Raw genomic sequence first — 17,928 nt, 5'->3', positions numbered from 1 at the left:
ACAAAATGCTTTATATACACAATTGGTACTATGTATAAAATAGAAAACTAATGAGAACCTACTGTATAGCACAGGGAACTCAATGCTATGTGGTGACCTAAATGGGAAGGGAATCCAAAAACGAGGGGATATATACACGTGTATAGCTGATTCACTTTGCTGTACAGTAGAAACTAACATAGCATTGGAAAGCAACTATACTCCAATTAAAATTTAAAAAAATAAATAAATTACAGAATGCTTTTTCCAACATTTCCCTCATTCAATGGTCTCTGCAACCCAGTGAGATAAGCTATCTCCTTACTCTTCTTTGACGAATAAGGAAACTGAAGTTCAGACTGAGTAGGTTTCTCAAGGTCACACAGCTACAAAGAGGCCAAGTCAGAACTCAGAGCCAGGCCTTCTCACTCCAGAATTCTGGCCAAGATCCCAGCGAGCTTTCAATTTCATCACTACAGCAGGAGAACACATGAAATCCACATGGAAGTGACATCAGGGGAGGTAAGTCAAAGAAATCTCATTATTTGATGCCATTTATGCCCATAAGAGAAGCAGAAGCTTCTCTTAGGGATCTTTTGTGCTCTAGACAGCTGTCTTGACTTGGCTTTTCAAACTACATCCTAGCCAGTCCCTTCTGCCACCCTTGCTGGAATCACTTTCTTACTGGGCCTCTGTAACCAACAGTGTGGCCCTCAGCTGTGTTGAGTGGAGAATGAGGGTTAAAAAGCACTTGAAGGGTGAGTAGAGACAAGAAAAAGAGACTGAAACGTGTGTCAGCTTTGAGAGGAAGTTTCAGGAGGACCATCTATTACAGCTGAATAAGACTTTCCCTACTAAGAAATTGGAAACAAATCTTAATGAACTGAGTAGACAAAATCTGACACATCCAAATTTTCATGACAAATCAGGCGTCTGATTTTTCTAGATAAATCAGCAGAGTCATCAATCTCTATGGGATCATATTATTCATTCCAAAAGGTACAAAGGTATACAGATGAGGGTTTCAATCATCAGCTCACCCCATTATACAATCCACTCTCTGTATCAGAATTTTAAAGCATGGAACAAATTTGATATACGCTCCTGGAAGGCTCATATGAATGGAATTCTGTTGACACCTGCGCTGGCAGAGGAATGGCTTCTGGGAGGGTGTGCCGGCCTTGTTTCCCAGCTGTTCTCATTTTGCCTCAGCCAGAGGGAGATGGGAACAGCTGATGGCTTCACCCCCAAAGCCCAGCTTGGCCCCATCATCAGCACATCTCACCCCTGCAGCTGCCAAGGCAAAGACTAACATACCAGCAGGAGAGCAGCTGACTCGCTTTTCTGACCGAGCTTTTGGAGCAGTATTGGAAGCCAAGAATCAGGGTACTGGGCGGGTTCGACTCATCTTCTGTACATCCTTAGGATCCACTCACTCCACATGCCAGGGGGTGAAGGTCTGCATTTGTTTTTCTCACCATCGTATCCTTAGCCCCTGGTACAAATCCAGGATGACAGCAGGCAAATATACTGACTTAGAGAATCAAAGAATAAATGTTGGGGACTTCCAGTTCCGAAAGCGTGGTGGTGAACTGAACTAATGCAGATAGAAAACCTTCCCACTGCAAACACATAAAAAATGCTAAATAAAATGTGACATTTTTATAGTACATACATAACTAAACTAGAAAGAAAGGAAAGGAAATTACCAGGACCCATAAATAAAAAAGGAATTCATAGCCAGAGCATTCAAACACTGCCAACACCATGGAAATCTAGGAGACACAGTAGATACAGGCCTTCAGTCTAGGAGCTGTAATTTTAATGACAGGAGGTATGATTGGAACACACGAGATGGGAAACTGGAGCTGAGATCCTTGCAGAAAGCCAGCATTCTGCAGGACTGTCCTTCCCAAGTTCAAGGGGCTAGAAAAACTCTACCAAATGCCCCAGGGAAACTGCAAAGTGGCTATGTTTACCCAGACTGCTGGTGAGAGTTAGGCAGTCTCCTGAGAGAAATCAAAACCTCAAGCGTCCACATGGGTGTGGAGACCAAAATTACAATAAGTATGTGGTGTAAGATTCCCAAGATGAGAAATTAACATAAAAACTGGCCTCAGATGAGTAAAACCCTTGAAACACCTATCATAAGTAAAACTCTGCTCTACTGGTCCTTTCACAATCCCAGGTGCATAGGACGCTCATGGAGGGGATAGTGGTGGAAAGGAAAAAGCTGAAAATGAGTTCACAATTCAAAATTGCAAGGCATTGGAAGAGATAATTTATGACAATACAGATTCAGCACCCTAAGAACTAGAGACAACAGAATAATCTAAGAGGGATAACAACATATGCATCCCAAAGTTTTAAAGATGTAGAAGAAAACACAGAAGCCATAATGGGAGACAGCAAAAGGACATTATTTTTAATGATCTATCAGGTTTAAAAAAGAACCTTAAAAATTAAGTTTCTATAAATGAAAAATTAAAGGCATTGGAAATTGCAAAGTAAGTCCATAGACTGTAAACAGCAACCTGGACACAGCTCAAGAGAGAATTATGAAATTGAATCTAGATTGGGAGACATCACCCAGAATGTAAAGCAGAGTGATAAAGAGACAAAGAGAAACAGCATGACTGAATGATAAGATCCAATTACATATAAAAAAGTTCCAAAGGAGATATAGAGAAAATAAGGGCAAGACAGTCATTGAAGAGATAATGACTAAGAACTTTCTATATTTGATTGGATTTAAGAAGCATGGCAAGATCAGATATACATAAAATAAAAATGAGTCCGTATCAAAAAACATGACAATAAAACTACAGAACCACAAACAAACAAAAGACAACCTTAAAAGGAACCAGATAAAAAGGCAGGTCTAGTGCAAAAGAATAATCATTAAACTAAAGATGTCTCAACAGCGACAGTAGAGGCCAGCATACCATTGGTAATACCTGCTAAAAGACAGTAACTGTCAACCTAGAATTCTGTATGTAGCTAAGCTAACATTTCAGAAAAAGAGAAAACAAGCATTTTCCAGTCAAACAAATACAGAGCATTTGCTATTCACAGACCTTCAACGCAACATGATTTTGATAAAAAGCAAACTGAATCCAAGAGGCAGAAGAGGTTTGCAAGAAGCCATGATGGAAAAAAAAGGCACTGGTTACACTGGATACATCAAAATAAGCCTGCACTACTAAAAACAAAAGCAAAGTCTACCACCACCCCACTATATTTTTTTGATGAGAGATGTGCTTCAAAGTGGTAGACTAAAATGCTAGACAGCAATAATAATAAATGGGAGAGACAATGAAAGACACGGAAGCATTCTTGGCCAGTGGTGGTATCTGGGAGGTGGCCAGAGTCACTGGCTACCTTTACACTTTGTTACTTGAAGCACAACGTTTGATATTTAACAGTACTACTAAATTGTGGAAACCAGATATATAACCTCTAAATTAACAGAGCTGGAGAGAAGTAGGTGTGAATAATCCTTCAGCAATATAAAAGGAGACAGAAAAATAAAAGTGCCTAAAAATAGCAAAATTCAGTAAACTTTTAGTAAATAGAGAACAAAATGGAAGATGAGTTCAAAAACATCAAAGGTCACAATACACATGAAGGGATGGACCTAGTGAGTTAAGAGACAGCAATTATAAAGTTTTCAAATCTAGGCATATTTTGTTTATAATAGACATATGTGAAAGATAATGACATGGAAAATTTGAAAGTAAAGAGATAGGAAAAGACATACCAGAAAAATATTAACCCAAAGAAAATTGATACAGTAATATTTGTCTTAGACACATCTGGAGCTGTACACAGTTGAACAGACCCAACAAACTAGCCTCAAAATGTATGATGCAAAAACTGAAAGAATTACAAGGAGAAATGGAAAATCCATGATTATATTAGATTCTTAAAACCTCTCCTAGACACAGAAATACTGAATGAGAAATGTTAGTCATAATATATGATATGACATCAGTTAAAAAGCTTAATGTAATTCACATATCTAGAACCCTATACCCAATACTTAGAGCATATACATTATTTTTAAACACACATGTAATTTTTATAAAAATTTACCATGTATTAGCTCATAAGGAAAATTTCAAATGCATGAGAGTCAACAGGACACAGATCGCTTTCTTTGACACCAGTGTAATAAAATCAGATATCAACAACAAAGATAACTAATCTTACCCAACCATTTAGAAAGTAAAACACGCACACTCTCTCACATGCACACCGATCAAAACATATGTCTAAATAACTTCACACTCAAAAAATCATAATGCAAGGTATAGATTATTTTGGCCATGATGATAACACAAACCTAACAGCAAAACAATGAAAGCAGTAATTGGAGGGAAAAGTTCAGCTTAAATGAAAGAGCTTTCAGAAGAAGTGAGAAATAGAATAACAGTATAAACCCCAAGAAAGTAGAAGAAAGGGACAGAAATTAATGAAATAGAAAACAAAAATAAAAGATCAACAAAAGAAAAATGCTGCAAAATTATTTCAGAAAGAAAGAGATAATATGAATAGTACTATAACCCTTGAGGAGATTAAATCAACTATCAGATTTCGGATGAAAAAACACCATGCTTTGATGATATTAAGTCAAGTTTCAACAACTGTTAAGGAAAAAATAACCTCTTATACCTAAGCTGTCCTAGGAATAGAAAAAGATGTAACTAAAACTCCCTAACTCACTTTCTGAGGCTAATAGTAAAGCTTTGAAATGAAAACTAAAAGATATTTGGAGAAAGGAAAATTAAAGACTAATGGTGGTTATCAACATTGTCCTACAGGGGCTAAAATCCTAAATAAAATTTTAGTAAATGGGATCCAACACTGTATTTTAAAAATGCACCCAAATCATGGAAGATTTATTCTAAGAATTCAAGGATGGTTTAACAACATAAAATCTATTAATATAATTCACTACACTACTAACGGAATAGAGGAGGGGAAAAAAACCCAACAAATGAACAAGTAATCATGCCAACAAGATGCTGAGGAAAAGTTTTTTAAAAAAATTAAACAACCATGTTTATATGTTAAAAAGAAAACATTTTAGCAAACTAGCAGTATAGAGAAATGTTCTTAGTTTATATTAAAAAAAGATTAAATGACATACATAGCAAAATTTTGCAGTAAGCATCTTAATCAATGGTGAAAAGCTATTCTCATTAAAGTTGGGGGGGAAAAAACCAAAGACATTTGCAATCACCACTTTTGTTTATCATTGTAGTGGAGGTGCTAGCCAATGAAAGAAAAGAAATAAAAGAGGTAGAATGTAAAAGAACTGTAAAGGAAAAAACAAAAATTACCATCATTTTTAGATGATAATTAGAATTTCTATGAAGTTAGTCTACAAACTATTAGAACTAATAAAAATCAAGCATGGTTGCCGAATTCAAAATCAAAGTACAAAAATCAGTAACATTTATTCATACTGAAAAAGAAAATATCAATTAGAACTTTTTAAAAAGATATAATTCCACAGATAAAACAAGAATAGCCATGAGCTGGTACTTGTTGAAGCTGAGTAATAGACACATGAGTGTTCATTATACCAGTCTGTCGACTTTTGCATATGTTTAAAATTTGCTGTAGTAAAATTTTTTAATTAAAAAAAATAGTGATGCCTTCAGAATAACAGTGAATCTAGTAAGTACTTAGAGTACGCTGAAATATATCTTACAAAGATGTGCAAGAACTTCAGAAAATTTTTTAACTTACTGAATAAAATTAAAGAAAACATATAAAGAAACGACCACATTTATGGCAGGAAGCTTTGATGTCATGGGAATGTCAAGTCTCCCCATATTAATCTGTAAGTTCCCACTGAGTATTTTGAAGAACTTAGCAAGGATATTCTAAAGTTCATATGAGATACTAGCGTTTCAAGAATACTCAAGACAATTCTATAAAGGAGAGGAAGGGAGACAGGAAGAGGAAATTAACCTTTTTGAGCACTTAGCATGGGCCAGGCCCTGTTCAAAGCACTTTCCATGTATTATCTCATTTAATCTTCCTCACACACCCCCCATGGGAGCAGATACTATTATTATCACCATTTCATAAAGGGAATAACTGGGGAAAAAAGAGTTTTCATAATTTGACTGAGGTTTAGGGTGACCAACCATCATGGTTTGCCCAGCTCTGAGGGGTCCTGAGATGTGGGATTTTTAGTATTGAAACTGGAAAAGTCCTAACAACACAGGATGGTCACTCACCTTCCCAAGGTCACATGTCAGTAGGTGACAGAGCTGATATGCAAACCACGCCAAGCTGACCCCACTGTCTGCCCCCTATACCACCATATACCAACCAATCTAAATATGTAAGACTCGTTATAGTACAGAATACTGAAAATAGTATGGTACTGAAAATGGATAAAAAAAATAGTCCAGCAGAACGAGGAACCCAGAAGCATATCTGTCTAGACTTGGTGTTTATCAGAAGGAGGAAAGGATTCAATAATGTTACTAGGATGGTTGGTTATCTTATCTATATGAGGCAAAATAGACCATGCCTTCATACAACAAATAAAAATAAGTTCCAGTTATACTAAAAGTGAACAGCAAAAAGTTAAAACTTAGAAGAAATAATAAAAATCTCTTTTGGAGCTCAGGAAAGAGAGGATTTCTTAAACCACACTTAGAAAGAAAAAATGGGCAAATAATAAGTGATCCAAAGAAGAAACATAAAGAACAATATAAACACATTTCTTAAGAAAAGTCTTAAAGTCTCTAGGAATCAGGAAAATACCAATAAAAACAATGAAATATTTCACATCCAGTTTGGCAACATTTAAAAGTCTGAAAGTGCCAAGTATTGGTAAAAATATGGATAACCAGAACTCTATAACAAGTAGGCATGAAAATGGGTGCAACCAATTTAGAAAGCAAAGTAGCAATGTACATCAAAGTAGAAAACTGGCTTACCTTCCAATTCAGCCATTCATTTGTAATAGCTTCCTTAGAGCTCACGCCCGTATATGAGGAGATAGGTACAAGTATCCTTGCACCAGTGCAATATCAAAAAGTAGGGGAAAACAGATATTTATCCACACAGGAGTGTACAATTTATGGTTTAACCATTCAATTAAAAGGAATGAGGCTTCCCTGGTGGTGCAGTGGTTGAGAATCTGCCTGCCAATGCAGGGAACACGGGTTTGAGCCCTGGTCTGGGAAGATCCCACATACCGCAGAGCAACTGGGCCCGTGAGCCACAATTACTGAGCCTGTGCGTCTGGAGCCTGTGCTCTGCAACAAGAGAGGCTGCGATAGTGAAAGGCCCGTGCACCGCAATGGAGAGTGGCCCCCACCTGCCACAACTAGAGAAAGCCCTCACACAGAAACGAAGACCCAACACAGCCATAAATTAATTAATTAATTTTTTTTAAAAAATCGCTTAATCAAAAAAACAACAACAACAAAAAAGGAATGAAGCAAGTACATGTATCAGTAAGAATAAGTCTTTAAAAACACACTAATTTTTAGAAAAGTGAGTTGCAGGACTTCCCTGGTGGCGCAGTGATTAAGAATTTGCCTGCCAATGCAGGGGACACAGGTTCGAGCCCTGGTCCAGGAAGATCCCACATGCCGCTGAGCAACTAAGCCCGTGCGCCACAACTACTGAAGCCCACATGCCTAGAGCCCGTGCTCCGCAACAAGAGAAGTGACCACAGTGAGAAGCTTGCACATCGCAACCAAGAGTAGCCCCGGCTCGCTGGAACTAGAGAAAGCTCGCGTGCAGCAATGAAGACCCAACGCAGCCAAAAATATAAAAAATAAATAAAGCAAGTTGAAGAAGGCTGTTGTATACAGTACGGTACCATTTATATAATATTTAATATATAAATAATATCAAATATTGATTAGGGATACATGTATATGTATAAACACACATATATATATATTCTACCTACCAATTTCACAATAGTGGTTGTCTTTTCAGAAAGAAGGTGAAGAATTGGATGGCTGGAGAGAATCAGGAGTGGTTACAGATAAGCTTTAACATTTTACATCTTTAAATTTTAAAAATTCTGAAGCATCTATAGTAAAATTTGGTTGGCAACAATATGGATGTGTAACTTATTCTATGTCTTTTTTTCAACTTTTACAATATTTCACATTTTGTGAAGGAATGGATAATGGGGTCAAAATTCTTTTTCATGACCTTTTTCATGATCATATCTCAAATTATACTGAAATCGGCTGAATAAATTATTTCAGTTTAGAAATTTTGCTTAGCTTGCCTCATTTCAGGAATACGTGTATTCCATCAACCAAAGTGCAGCTGCATTTTAAGGTATAACCTAGACTCTTAAGTTCTGATGCAGTTTCCCAAGAACACCACCAAAACCCCCAGGATTTAAGAAAGTAAAACCAGGTTCTCTAATGACATTCAGATTCATGTGAACATAGATCTCATGAGAAATGCTCCATCCTATCCTGGCTTTAATCACAAATATAGCAAAACACAAAACAAGGAACCTTTTGGTCAAATTGCAGGCCAGTATTTACCACGCCCTGCCAAGGGAAGATGTCAGGGTATAGCAACAACAGTTCTAAGAATGGATCATCTAAAGGGATCAGGGAGGTCAATGATTCCAGGACAGACGGAAGGCCCACAGTTAATCCAATGAGGTTGCCCAATTCTTTAAGCGGTTGCCTAGAAACTGAGCTCTTAGTGTCACCTGGGGATGACATAAAAGCTTAAAGGATAAAAAAATATCAATATGATGCTGAATTATTTGGCTTCTCCATCTCATCGATCAATTGGAGGCAAGGTATACTGAACATTAAATAAAGCACAAGGCACCAGGATGAAGAATGAGCTGAGGTAAATATAAGGACTGAAATGGCAGCTTGTCAGAAAGCATGATATTCAAGGCACACATTTCAACTGGCAAGTAAAGCTTATTTGAACTGCGTTATCATTCCGTTTCAAAGCAAACTACGTTACAATCTCATTGCTATAGACATTATAATTATTTCAAAGATAAAGTATATAGATGACAAAATGTTTACTACGCCTAGGCTAAGACCTGGTCCCCATCACGAGAGCGCCTAGAGATGGCCCTGCATCAGCCACTTAGCAGACACTCAACCATCCGAAGCCATGGTTTCCTCCTCTGTAGAGTGAGGGCTAACAGGACCAATGGCAAGATTCTTCCCCAAGGACTAAATGATATTGCATGCAAAGATCTTGCAATAGCTCCTGGCACCAAAGCACTCAACAACTGCCTTTTTTAAGTAACCGTGTGCTGGTATGAAAACTTTAGGTTTCATAAAATACTACAGAAACACACATAAAGAAACAGCTACTACAAGTGCACAGAAACTATTTCCCAAAACATTCTGTATAGATTATATCAACTTCACTTTCTCAAACCCAGAGAGCTGATAATTAAAGGACTGTACATATTGCAGAGCTGTTTCGTATAGCTTTCAGTGGGCACGCAGCCAAAGGACTAGAGGCCTAGCCATTTGGTACAGAAGGAACATCTGAAGATGTTTCTCACACCTGTCTTTATAAATCATAGATAGTGCAGGAACAGTTTAGCTTTAAGAGGCCTCTGGAACATACTCTGATACAAAAAAAAAAAAAAATTTTTTTTACAACTGTAATGAATTCATTACAGCATCATCTACACCAAAAAGAAATATGCTTAGCTTCTTTAGATGATGTAGCTGCATTCCTTAGGAAAAAAAAAAAATCCTTATAGTTTCCACAGCTGCAACATCTATCCAATTAGGTATATGTTGACTTTGAGTATTTATAGATTTTTAAAAGAAAGTTTTGAAACATTTAAAACTGGATGTAATTTTCGTTTCCACAAGGAAGGAATAGAAAGAGCCAAATGACAAGTGAGAGAGAGGGGGAAAAAAAAAAACATGTCTGTATATAGAGTGCCGTAATAAAAGCCTGGGCTGACTTTTAAATGTGCATGGCAGACTCACAGGTGTTTGTCTGCACTCCCTCCTGAAAGCCTACAATATAAATAATAACATAAAAATACTTTTAAAAAAGCAAAGAATTGGAGAGAAAATAGGAACAGGTAAGAGAAAGCAACAAGGCTTTCGAAGAGGTGAGACAAGTGGTTACCTACTCAGCAGAGGAGAGAGAACTGGAAACCTGTTGCCTGGAGAAGAGGGAAGCCATCTAGAAGGTGAGATGGATGAGAAGAACCTTGGAAAGACTTGGGGATGGGAGGCAGTGGGCACCTCTGATGGTCAGTACAGGCTGGGCTGAAAGACCGTCCAAGGAAAAGTTAGAGCTGTAGGTCCCTCGCAAAGCCAGCACAGCTAGGTGACTGCCCGTCCCACTTCATCAGACAGGAGATGTATTTTCTGCAGACACTAAAGCAGAGAAATTCTGTACACGAGGACGCCCGGCATAGCTGAGAGTGAAGAAGTGGTAGCAGAGTGCCAAACTGAAAGCAAAAGGATTTTAAAAAAAAAAAAAAAAAAGCAAAGCACACTCATGGGTGAGACAACCACCTTAACCCTGTTCTTCTACTCAGCTCACAGGCCCTATTAGCCAGGCTTAAGTCCTCAGCAGGAACCTGCAAAATTCTTCTTTGGGGAAACTGACCAGCCTACGAAAAAAGACAGTCAGTGATGTATGGAGGTCCCCCAACCCAGTGAAGGCAGACCAGTTACTAAGCCCCTCTTTGAAGCACACAGAAATTTCAATCAGCTTTTTAGTGTCTCATTGTTAAATATAAACAGACAGCCAAAATACAGACATTTGAAGAAAGCCAGAGGCTATAACAAACAGGAGTGGGGGAGGATCTGAGAGCTAATAGTGAGAATAAAGTCAGCAAAACAATGTTTAAAAAGTAAAAGTTAATACATGCCAAGAGTTCACCGATACCTTACATCCATTATATATATAAAAAAAAGAACAAAACCTTATTTTTAAAAAAGGAACATTCATGGAACAAGAAACATTTCTTGGAAATTAAATATGCAGTAGCAGAAATAAACAACTTGAGTAGCAGGTTTGGAAAGTGAAATTAAACAAACTCTCCCAGAAAGTTGAACAAAGAAGACAATTAGAGGATGTTTGCAGGAAGTTGGGACATTCAGCTAAGAGCAGTTTCAGAAAAAGCATGACAAAAACAGTGAGGAAGAAATCATTGAAGAAATAATAAAAGAAAGTACACTAGAACTTCACAGCATGAAAGTTCAAACAGAAAGTCCCAGCACGACTACTGATAAGAACTTAGCTACAGCACATTATCATGAAATGTAAAAATACTGGGGATTAAGAGAAGATGATAAAAGCTTTGAGGAAGAAAACAGACTACATATAAAGGATTAACAATCACCATGCTATCAACTTCCCAAGTGGCAATGGGCATAGAGACAATGTAGAAATGCCTTATAAAATACTGAGGAAATATGACTTCCATCTTGAAATTTTATTCCTAAATAAACTAACAATCAAAGGTGATATATATTACCACCTTTAATATATATATCCGGGGTGAAATACATATGAGTGTATGTATATATATATATATACATATATATATATATAAAATTGCTGGTTTGCATATATATATTTGCATGCAAGACATACATTCTAACCTTCTTTCTTACTCATAAAACTCTGTTTCGATTGAAACACCAAAGTATACAACTAAAAATATTTACTTTTCTATCTTCCCATGCAGCAAGCAGTGGCCCTGTGTCACAGTCTAGCCAAGAGAAAATCTGCTACAAAGGTTTCTGGAAATACTTTTATTTTCCCAATAAAAGAGATTTGCTGACTCTGCTTTTTGCCTCTTTTGCCTTATTACGGCCTAGGATGCAGATATAATGCCAAAATGTACAGCAGCTATCATAAGACCATGAGGCATTAAGCATAAAAGCAAAAGCCAACATGTAAGTATGGCAGACACAAGCGAAAGTAAAACCTCGGGTGCCTAGTAGTATCACTGACTCGCTACACCAGCTACTACATCACTTCCTTCACAAACGATCGGGATGTAAAGATTAAAAAAAACCTGCTGTACAGTAAGTCCCCTACACCCAAACCTTCAAGCTGCGAACTTTCAAAGACACGAACATGGGTTCCACTAACGTCAGGCGTGAGTGAAACTGCAGCTTGCCCTCCATCTCCTATTGCTGACGATCCTTCAGCTCTACCATCTCCCACTTCCTCTCCCTCCTCCAGTCAGTAACTCTTCTTGCCTGTTCACTCAGTGCCAACCCCTGTATGCCAGCTGTTGTACTACACTACTGTACTTTCAAGTACTGTACTGTAAGATTAAAAATGTTTTTCTTATTTTTGTATTTATTTTTTTAAAGTATTACTTGGTGATAAGTATTATAAAACCTATTACAGTATGGTACTATATAGCCGATCGTGTTAGTTGGGTACCTAGGCTAACTTGTTGGACTTATGAACAAATTGGACTTACGAACGCACTCCCGGAATGGAACTTGTTCGTATGTACAGGACTACTTGCTGTGGTCAGGTTTCTGTTACTGGCAATGGAAAGTATTTAATCATTCCTAACAAGTTATCAAAAAAATTATCTCCCACATGCCCTTTTCGGAAGTACTAGAAGATGTGCTCCACAAAAATAAGGTATATAAACTAAAAAAGAAAGTTATGGTGCTCAGAAAACAGGCGATCCAACACAGGAAGGATGTAAGAGGAGTTTTCAGCATCTTGGCAAGAGAGTAGTCCTGAGACAACAGTTGACATGCAAGCCTAAAAGTAACCAGTTCACACTGGAGGCAGAAGAAAAGGGCTCCAAGAGAGATAATACCAAGAAAAAATAAATAGTGAATAGATTACTGATTGTGTTTGATAATATGGAATGGAGTTTTACGATTCTCCCAGAGGGTTTGGAGGTAGAGATTGGTACACAAGAAACAAAGCAAAATGGTAAAAAACCAAACAAACAAAAACAAAGCAATTATTAACTCTAGGAAAAAAAAAAGTTGAAATAGTTATGAAATGGGAATTACAGAACACTGTGTGGCTCAACCATAAGCAATATTTGCTTCATGGTGCAAACATTAAATATTAGTTTTTTATTACGGCGGTATTACACTGGAAAGTCAGAAAGAAGAGAAGCCAGTGTGGATGGAGTCGTGAGCACGGGAGAGAGTGGTGAGAAAGGAGATAACAGAGGAAAACAGGAAATAGGTTATCCTGAGGTTTGGATTTTCTTAAGAGCCCTAGGAAGCCACTGGAGAGTTTTAAACAGGAAACCAGCATGATCCAACTCATGACTGAGACTGATGACTTTGGCTGTGGTGCTGGGAAGAGTACACTGAGCAGGGACAAGAGGGAAAGCCAGCAGACGAGTTAGGAGGCTACTACACTAGGGATAAGAGGCTCTGCAGAAGAGATCAAAAGAAGGGGAAAAAAAGCGGCCAAGGCTGGGGAAGGCCACTTGAAACAGGGGGAAGTGGGTAGATGAGAACACATTTTGGAGGTTGGTGGCTTGTGGAGGGAAAGGAGAGCCTCGGGATGACTTTCTAAGTGTTTGCATGAAGCATCTGGAAAAGGCAGAGGATGTTATTACCGAGTTGGAAAGATGGGGGCACAGGGTGGAAAATGGATTCAGGAGTAGACAGTTTGGGATCTAGGGTTCTGTTCTGGACCTGTTAGAGCTGAGATGCCAGTGAAGGGTAACATGCAGAGAGACAAACCCCAAAATATGCTCTGCCTTCAACAAGTAGTAATTCCTCCCTTTTTCTTGCCAACACAAAGAAATGTTTCATTATATGCTGTGATTTGGTGCACTGATTGATTTAAAACTCGATACCGAGAATCCAAGGATAAACAAGCAGTGAATCCTGGGATATCACAGCATGTAACCCATTCTAAATGTTTAGGCTTAACTAGCTTTCTATTTTGAGTCATATCTATCCTAAGGAAAAACTACCTCTACCAAAGCTGTAGTCATAAAATAATAAAAGTCCTTCCTCCATGAAATAATTTCCCATTATTAGCTTGATTTAGTAAACATTTTCCTCTAAAAAAAAAAAAAGTATTGTCCATGCTCAGTGGACTTCTGTTTATGTGTACAGAGCATGTGTCAAGTCCGAGACCACCTCAGGCACACTTTGAGATTCTGTTTCAGTTTTTAAAAGTTGTTTCTCAATAAATACTCAAAAGGACCCATCTGTACAAAAGTCTTTCAAAACATTTTTCACAACTATTATTTTCACTTGCAGGTCATAGAGTTTTTTAACTAAACAGTCAGCAGTATTCTTTCTTGGCGTTCTCATTGCTTCTTCCTTGCTTTGAGCAATCTTTTTACTTAATCATTAATTCCCAAATTGGTCTTCGTTGCCGTGTGGATTTTATCGAGAGCTGGGTTTAGACACATTACAGTAGATGCGGTGGGGGACGGAGGTGGGTGGGGTGGAGGGTAGCAGTGGCAATTACAAAATAAACGTACCCATAAGGTGGTAACGGTTAGTGATTGAGGCCAGCTGTTGAAAACTGATGCCTGTTACACAGAATCACAGAAATTTAGAGCGGGAGGCCAAGGCCAGTCTTTCATGGTGGGCCGACAGCGCCTCTAGCGGCAAGAAAGACGGCGGTGGCGGTGACGGCGACGGCAGAAACTTCTGAATTTTTAAAAAGGCACCTGCTGTTGAGTTCTCATTGTGCAAAAAGAAAAGATCCACAGGTACCCATTTAAGGGGATACAACTCGGGAAAACCTAGGTCTATAAAACAGCTATAATAGCCACACTTTGGCTTAACGTGGAAATGAGTTGTCGCTTTACACAAGGTTGATTTAAGCGATTATTTAGGTGAGAACCTGACGGAGTGGCGGGAAACAAAGATTCTGCTCAAATCTAGCCGCCACTGACAACTAGGGAGCTATCCGGAATTAGAAAAAGAGGGAAAGAAAATTAAGGAAGTAGGTAAAAGAGTCCATTTTTAAAATGGAGAGCGCCGTGGAACGCCGCAGGCACACCTGCGGGCACGCGGATGGCTCACCTGCGCGGTTACTGTGCGTCCCCCCAGGTGTATCCGAGGGGGAGCAGGGGTGCACAGGAAACCTCACGGAGGGCTGACCAGTCAGAGATGGGGGGATTCACTAAGGGACAGGGTAAGATGACCCGAAGCGCATCATCCCGGGCGACACGTGTAACTGTCAAGACACAGATACCCCGGCAAACGATCCCCGAGATGGGAGAACACGCGGCAGCGGCCCCGAGGCTGGGCCACCCGGGCTACGCGCTGGCGGCTTCCAGGCCCGGAGCCAAGGGCTCCCTCCTTCCCCGGGGAATTGGCACCTGGGGTGGGGGGGCCCGGGGGGGCGGGGGTCCCCTCCGAGCCGGGAGCCCGAGCCCGGGGGCTCCGCAGCTGCGTCCCCGCGCGCCGGGTCGCGGGGCAATCCCGCCACTCGGCGTCCCCCCCAGTGCGGCGCGTGGTGCCCCCGGAGGGCGAGTCCCCAGCGGGCGGGCGGGGACAGCGGGGGACCGGCGGGGAGCCGCCTGGGCTCGGCGACTTACCTCGGGCCGCGCGCGGCGCCAGCAGAGCCCCGGCCAGGGCGAGCAGGAGGGCGCGGGCGGGGGGCGCGGGCGGCGGGCGCGCTGCCATCGTCGCCGGCCTTCCGTGCAGCAGCAGCTCTCGGGGCCGGGCGGCGGGCGCTGCACCATCCCCCGCGGGCGCCGAGCGGGGGCCGGGCGTCGCGGCCCGAGGGACTTCCTGCTGCGGGGAGTCAACTCCGAACCCCTCGCGCAGCGCCCGGCCGCTGAAGAGCTAGTCTAGGCTTTCATTTTTTTAAAAAAGTTTTCCCCGGCGCGCGTGTGTGTGCGTGTGTGCGTGTGTGTGTGCGCGCGCGCACGCTGTTCTGGCACGAGCCAGCCTTGACCGTTGCAATAAACGAGCAAACTGTCCGAGTTGGCCCGGGGACGAGGAAGATCGTTAGGGGAGAGGAGGCAAGGCCTGTGAAATGGATCCACACCAACAGTCACCGTTCTCATCACCACGGAACAAATTATGGCTCTTCCCCCGCACCCCCGCCCGCCCGCCCGCGGCGTCCCGCGGGTCCTAGAGACCGGTCAGGGGCCCCCGCCAGGGTCCCGCCCAGAGCCGGCTCTGGCCCACCCCCGGGGCGGCTCGGGGCAGGGCGCCTCCCGGGCCGCGCGCCCCGGCGGCGGCACAGACGTGGCTCGGTGGCGGCGCGGGCGTCCGGAGCGCACACATCCCCGCCCCGGGATGATGTGGCCGCGGGGGCCCGGGCGCCCGGCTGCCAAGAGCACACGCGGCTGCACCGTCCAGCTTTCCAGTCTGAGGCTGGAAATGATGACTCGGCTGCGCGCTCCCGGAACGCGGGTAGCAGGTCGGCGAGGCTTGTCCGCCGCCCAGGCGGGCGTCCCCGGGCCCCGTCCCCTAAGCCCCCACACGGACATCCCGTGCGAGAGAATGAACTTGGACCTGCAGGCACGCGACGTCTGGGCATTCTGCTTTCGATGCCACTGCTTTAGGTTTTACGTTGATAGATGGATCAAGTTTCTCCTCCATGGCAGGACCCCCCAAAAAAAAGCGCACGGCGATTTTCCCCAGACTCTCCTGATCGTGAGAAACGTCTGGGTTTGTCTGTTAAGAATACAGAGTCCCAGGTGCCCTCCCACGCCCTTGAAATGAGCCTCTACAGGCCGCGGGGCCCGGGGCCACCCGGTGTCTGGGAAAAACCAGTGAAGTGAATGGAGGGCCTTGCCTCCCAGCCCGAGTTCTTGGCGTTCTCCTCCTCTTCTGCCTAGGAAGGCCTCAAAGAGACATGATAGCAATTTTAACAACGGGACTTGCCCTCTCCGAGACCGCGGGAAGCAGCAAGGAGAGGGCTACACAGACTACCGGAGCAGGAGGGGTCAAGGATGGGTGGCCCCCACCTTGTGGAACCACCATGATCCCCAGCCGTGGCCACCTATCGGAACCCTAAGGGCTAGGGAGATATTAACACCGCCACTCAGGTTAATCAGAATCTCCAGCCATGGACGGAGCCGGAATAGTTTCCAAAGCCCCAGGTGATTCTAATGTGCAGCATGGAGGCAGAACCACCGGCAGAAATCTGTCCTGTGACCTCCCACCGATTTCTGAGGGAAGCCCCATTCCAAGAGGCATTTAGGCAGCATTTGAGGGAACTCCCTTCCTCACCATCTCTTTTTACTGCAAAGTGGCTTTTCTCCTATCTTCCTCCCACGCCCCAGGTTTCTGCAGTGTTCCCAAGAACCAGCTCGGCCCCTCTGAACAACGTGAAGGCCTTTTTAAAAAAAAAACAAACCAAAAGCCAGAGGCACTGGCCCCAGGGACCCCCTTCTCAATGCCAGGGACATCTCAGCACTCCATCTGGAAGCCAGGCCTGGGTCCAAGCCCCAGTTTAAATCCAGCCCTACTACTCACCCCTCTGCTTGGTCCTTTGCTTTGTTCATTCATTTGCTCAATCAGCAATTAGCAACGCTCTGGTAGGGACTTGGGAAACCAGACGGATGAGAAATACCTCTTGCCTTCAAAGACCTCTTCTGTCTGGTAGGACAAACTGATCAGTCAACAACTATTGATGGTGTGAGCTGGTTACATGGCCTCTTTAATAATCATTAGGCTGGTTTGTTAACCACTAGTTATTTATACATATTCGTATAATCGGAGTATTGTGCTAAAGTGCTTCCCGTTGCATTGTTTCATTTTAAAATCCTGAAGATCAGATGAGGAAATTGCAGCGTCTAGAGGTTAAGTAGTTTTCCTGTGGTCACAGGGCTAAGAAGTAGGTCAGAGCCCACACCAGATCTATTTGCAGATGCAGCCTGTGTCCTTTAGTTCTGATTTCCAGGCTTCAGGTTTAGCATCTGTTAAGTGAAAGTAAAATACAAACCTCCCAGCTGGTAGTGAGCATTAAATGAGCTAGGACGCCTCCCCAAGCCACGGGATT

At 42.0% G+C, this 17,928-nt stretch overlaps 1 protein-coding gene across 1 annotated transcript in view; it reads right to left on the bottom strand.

Moving 5' to 3' along the window:
* The window catches only part of ADAM12 (ADAM metallopeptidase domain 12), a 386,617-nt gene extending 370,642 nt beyond the window's left edge, over nucleotides 1-15,975 (bottom strand). Inside the window, exon 1 of the mRNA XM_036827896.1 lies at nucleotides 15,509-15,975. Within this exon, the coding sequence (XP_036683791.1) occupies nucleotides 15,509-15,596 (88 nt within the window). The 5' untranslated portion in view covers nucleotides 15,597-15,975. The remainder of the gene's footprint in view (nucleotides 1-15,508) is intronic.
* Nucleotides 15,976-17,928: the final 1,953 nt, after the last annotated feature.

Source organism: Balaenoptera musculus, chromosome 16 (genome assembly GCF_009873245.2).
Source record: "Balaenoptera musculus isolate JJ_BM4_2016_0621 chromosome 16, mBalMus1.pri.v3, whole genome shotgun sequence".
NCBI classification, from domain to species: domain Eukaryota; kingdom Metazoa; phylum Chordata; class Mammalia; order Artiodactyla; family Balaenopteridae; genus Balaenoptera; species Balaenoptera musculus.
The sequence above is the reverse complement of the archived record's forward strand: the minus strand, read 5'-3'. Positions and strand labels throughout refer to the sequence as shown.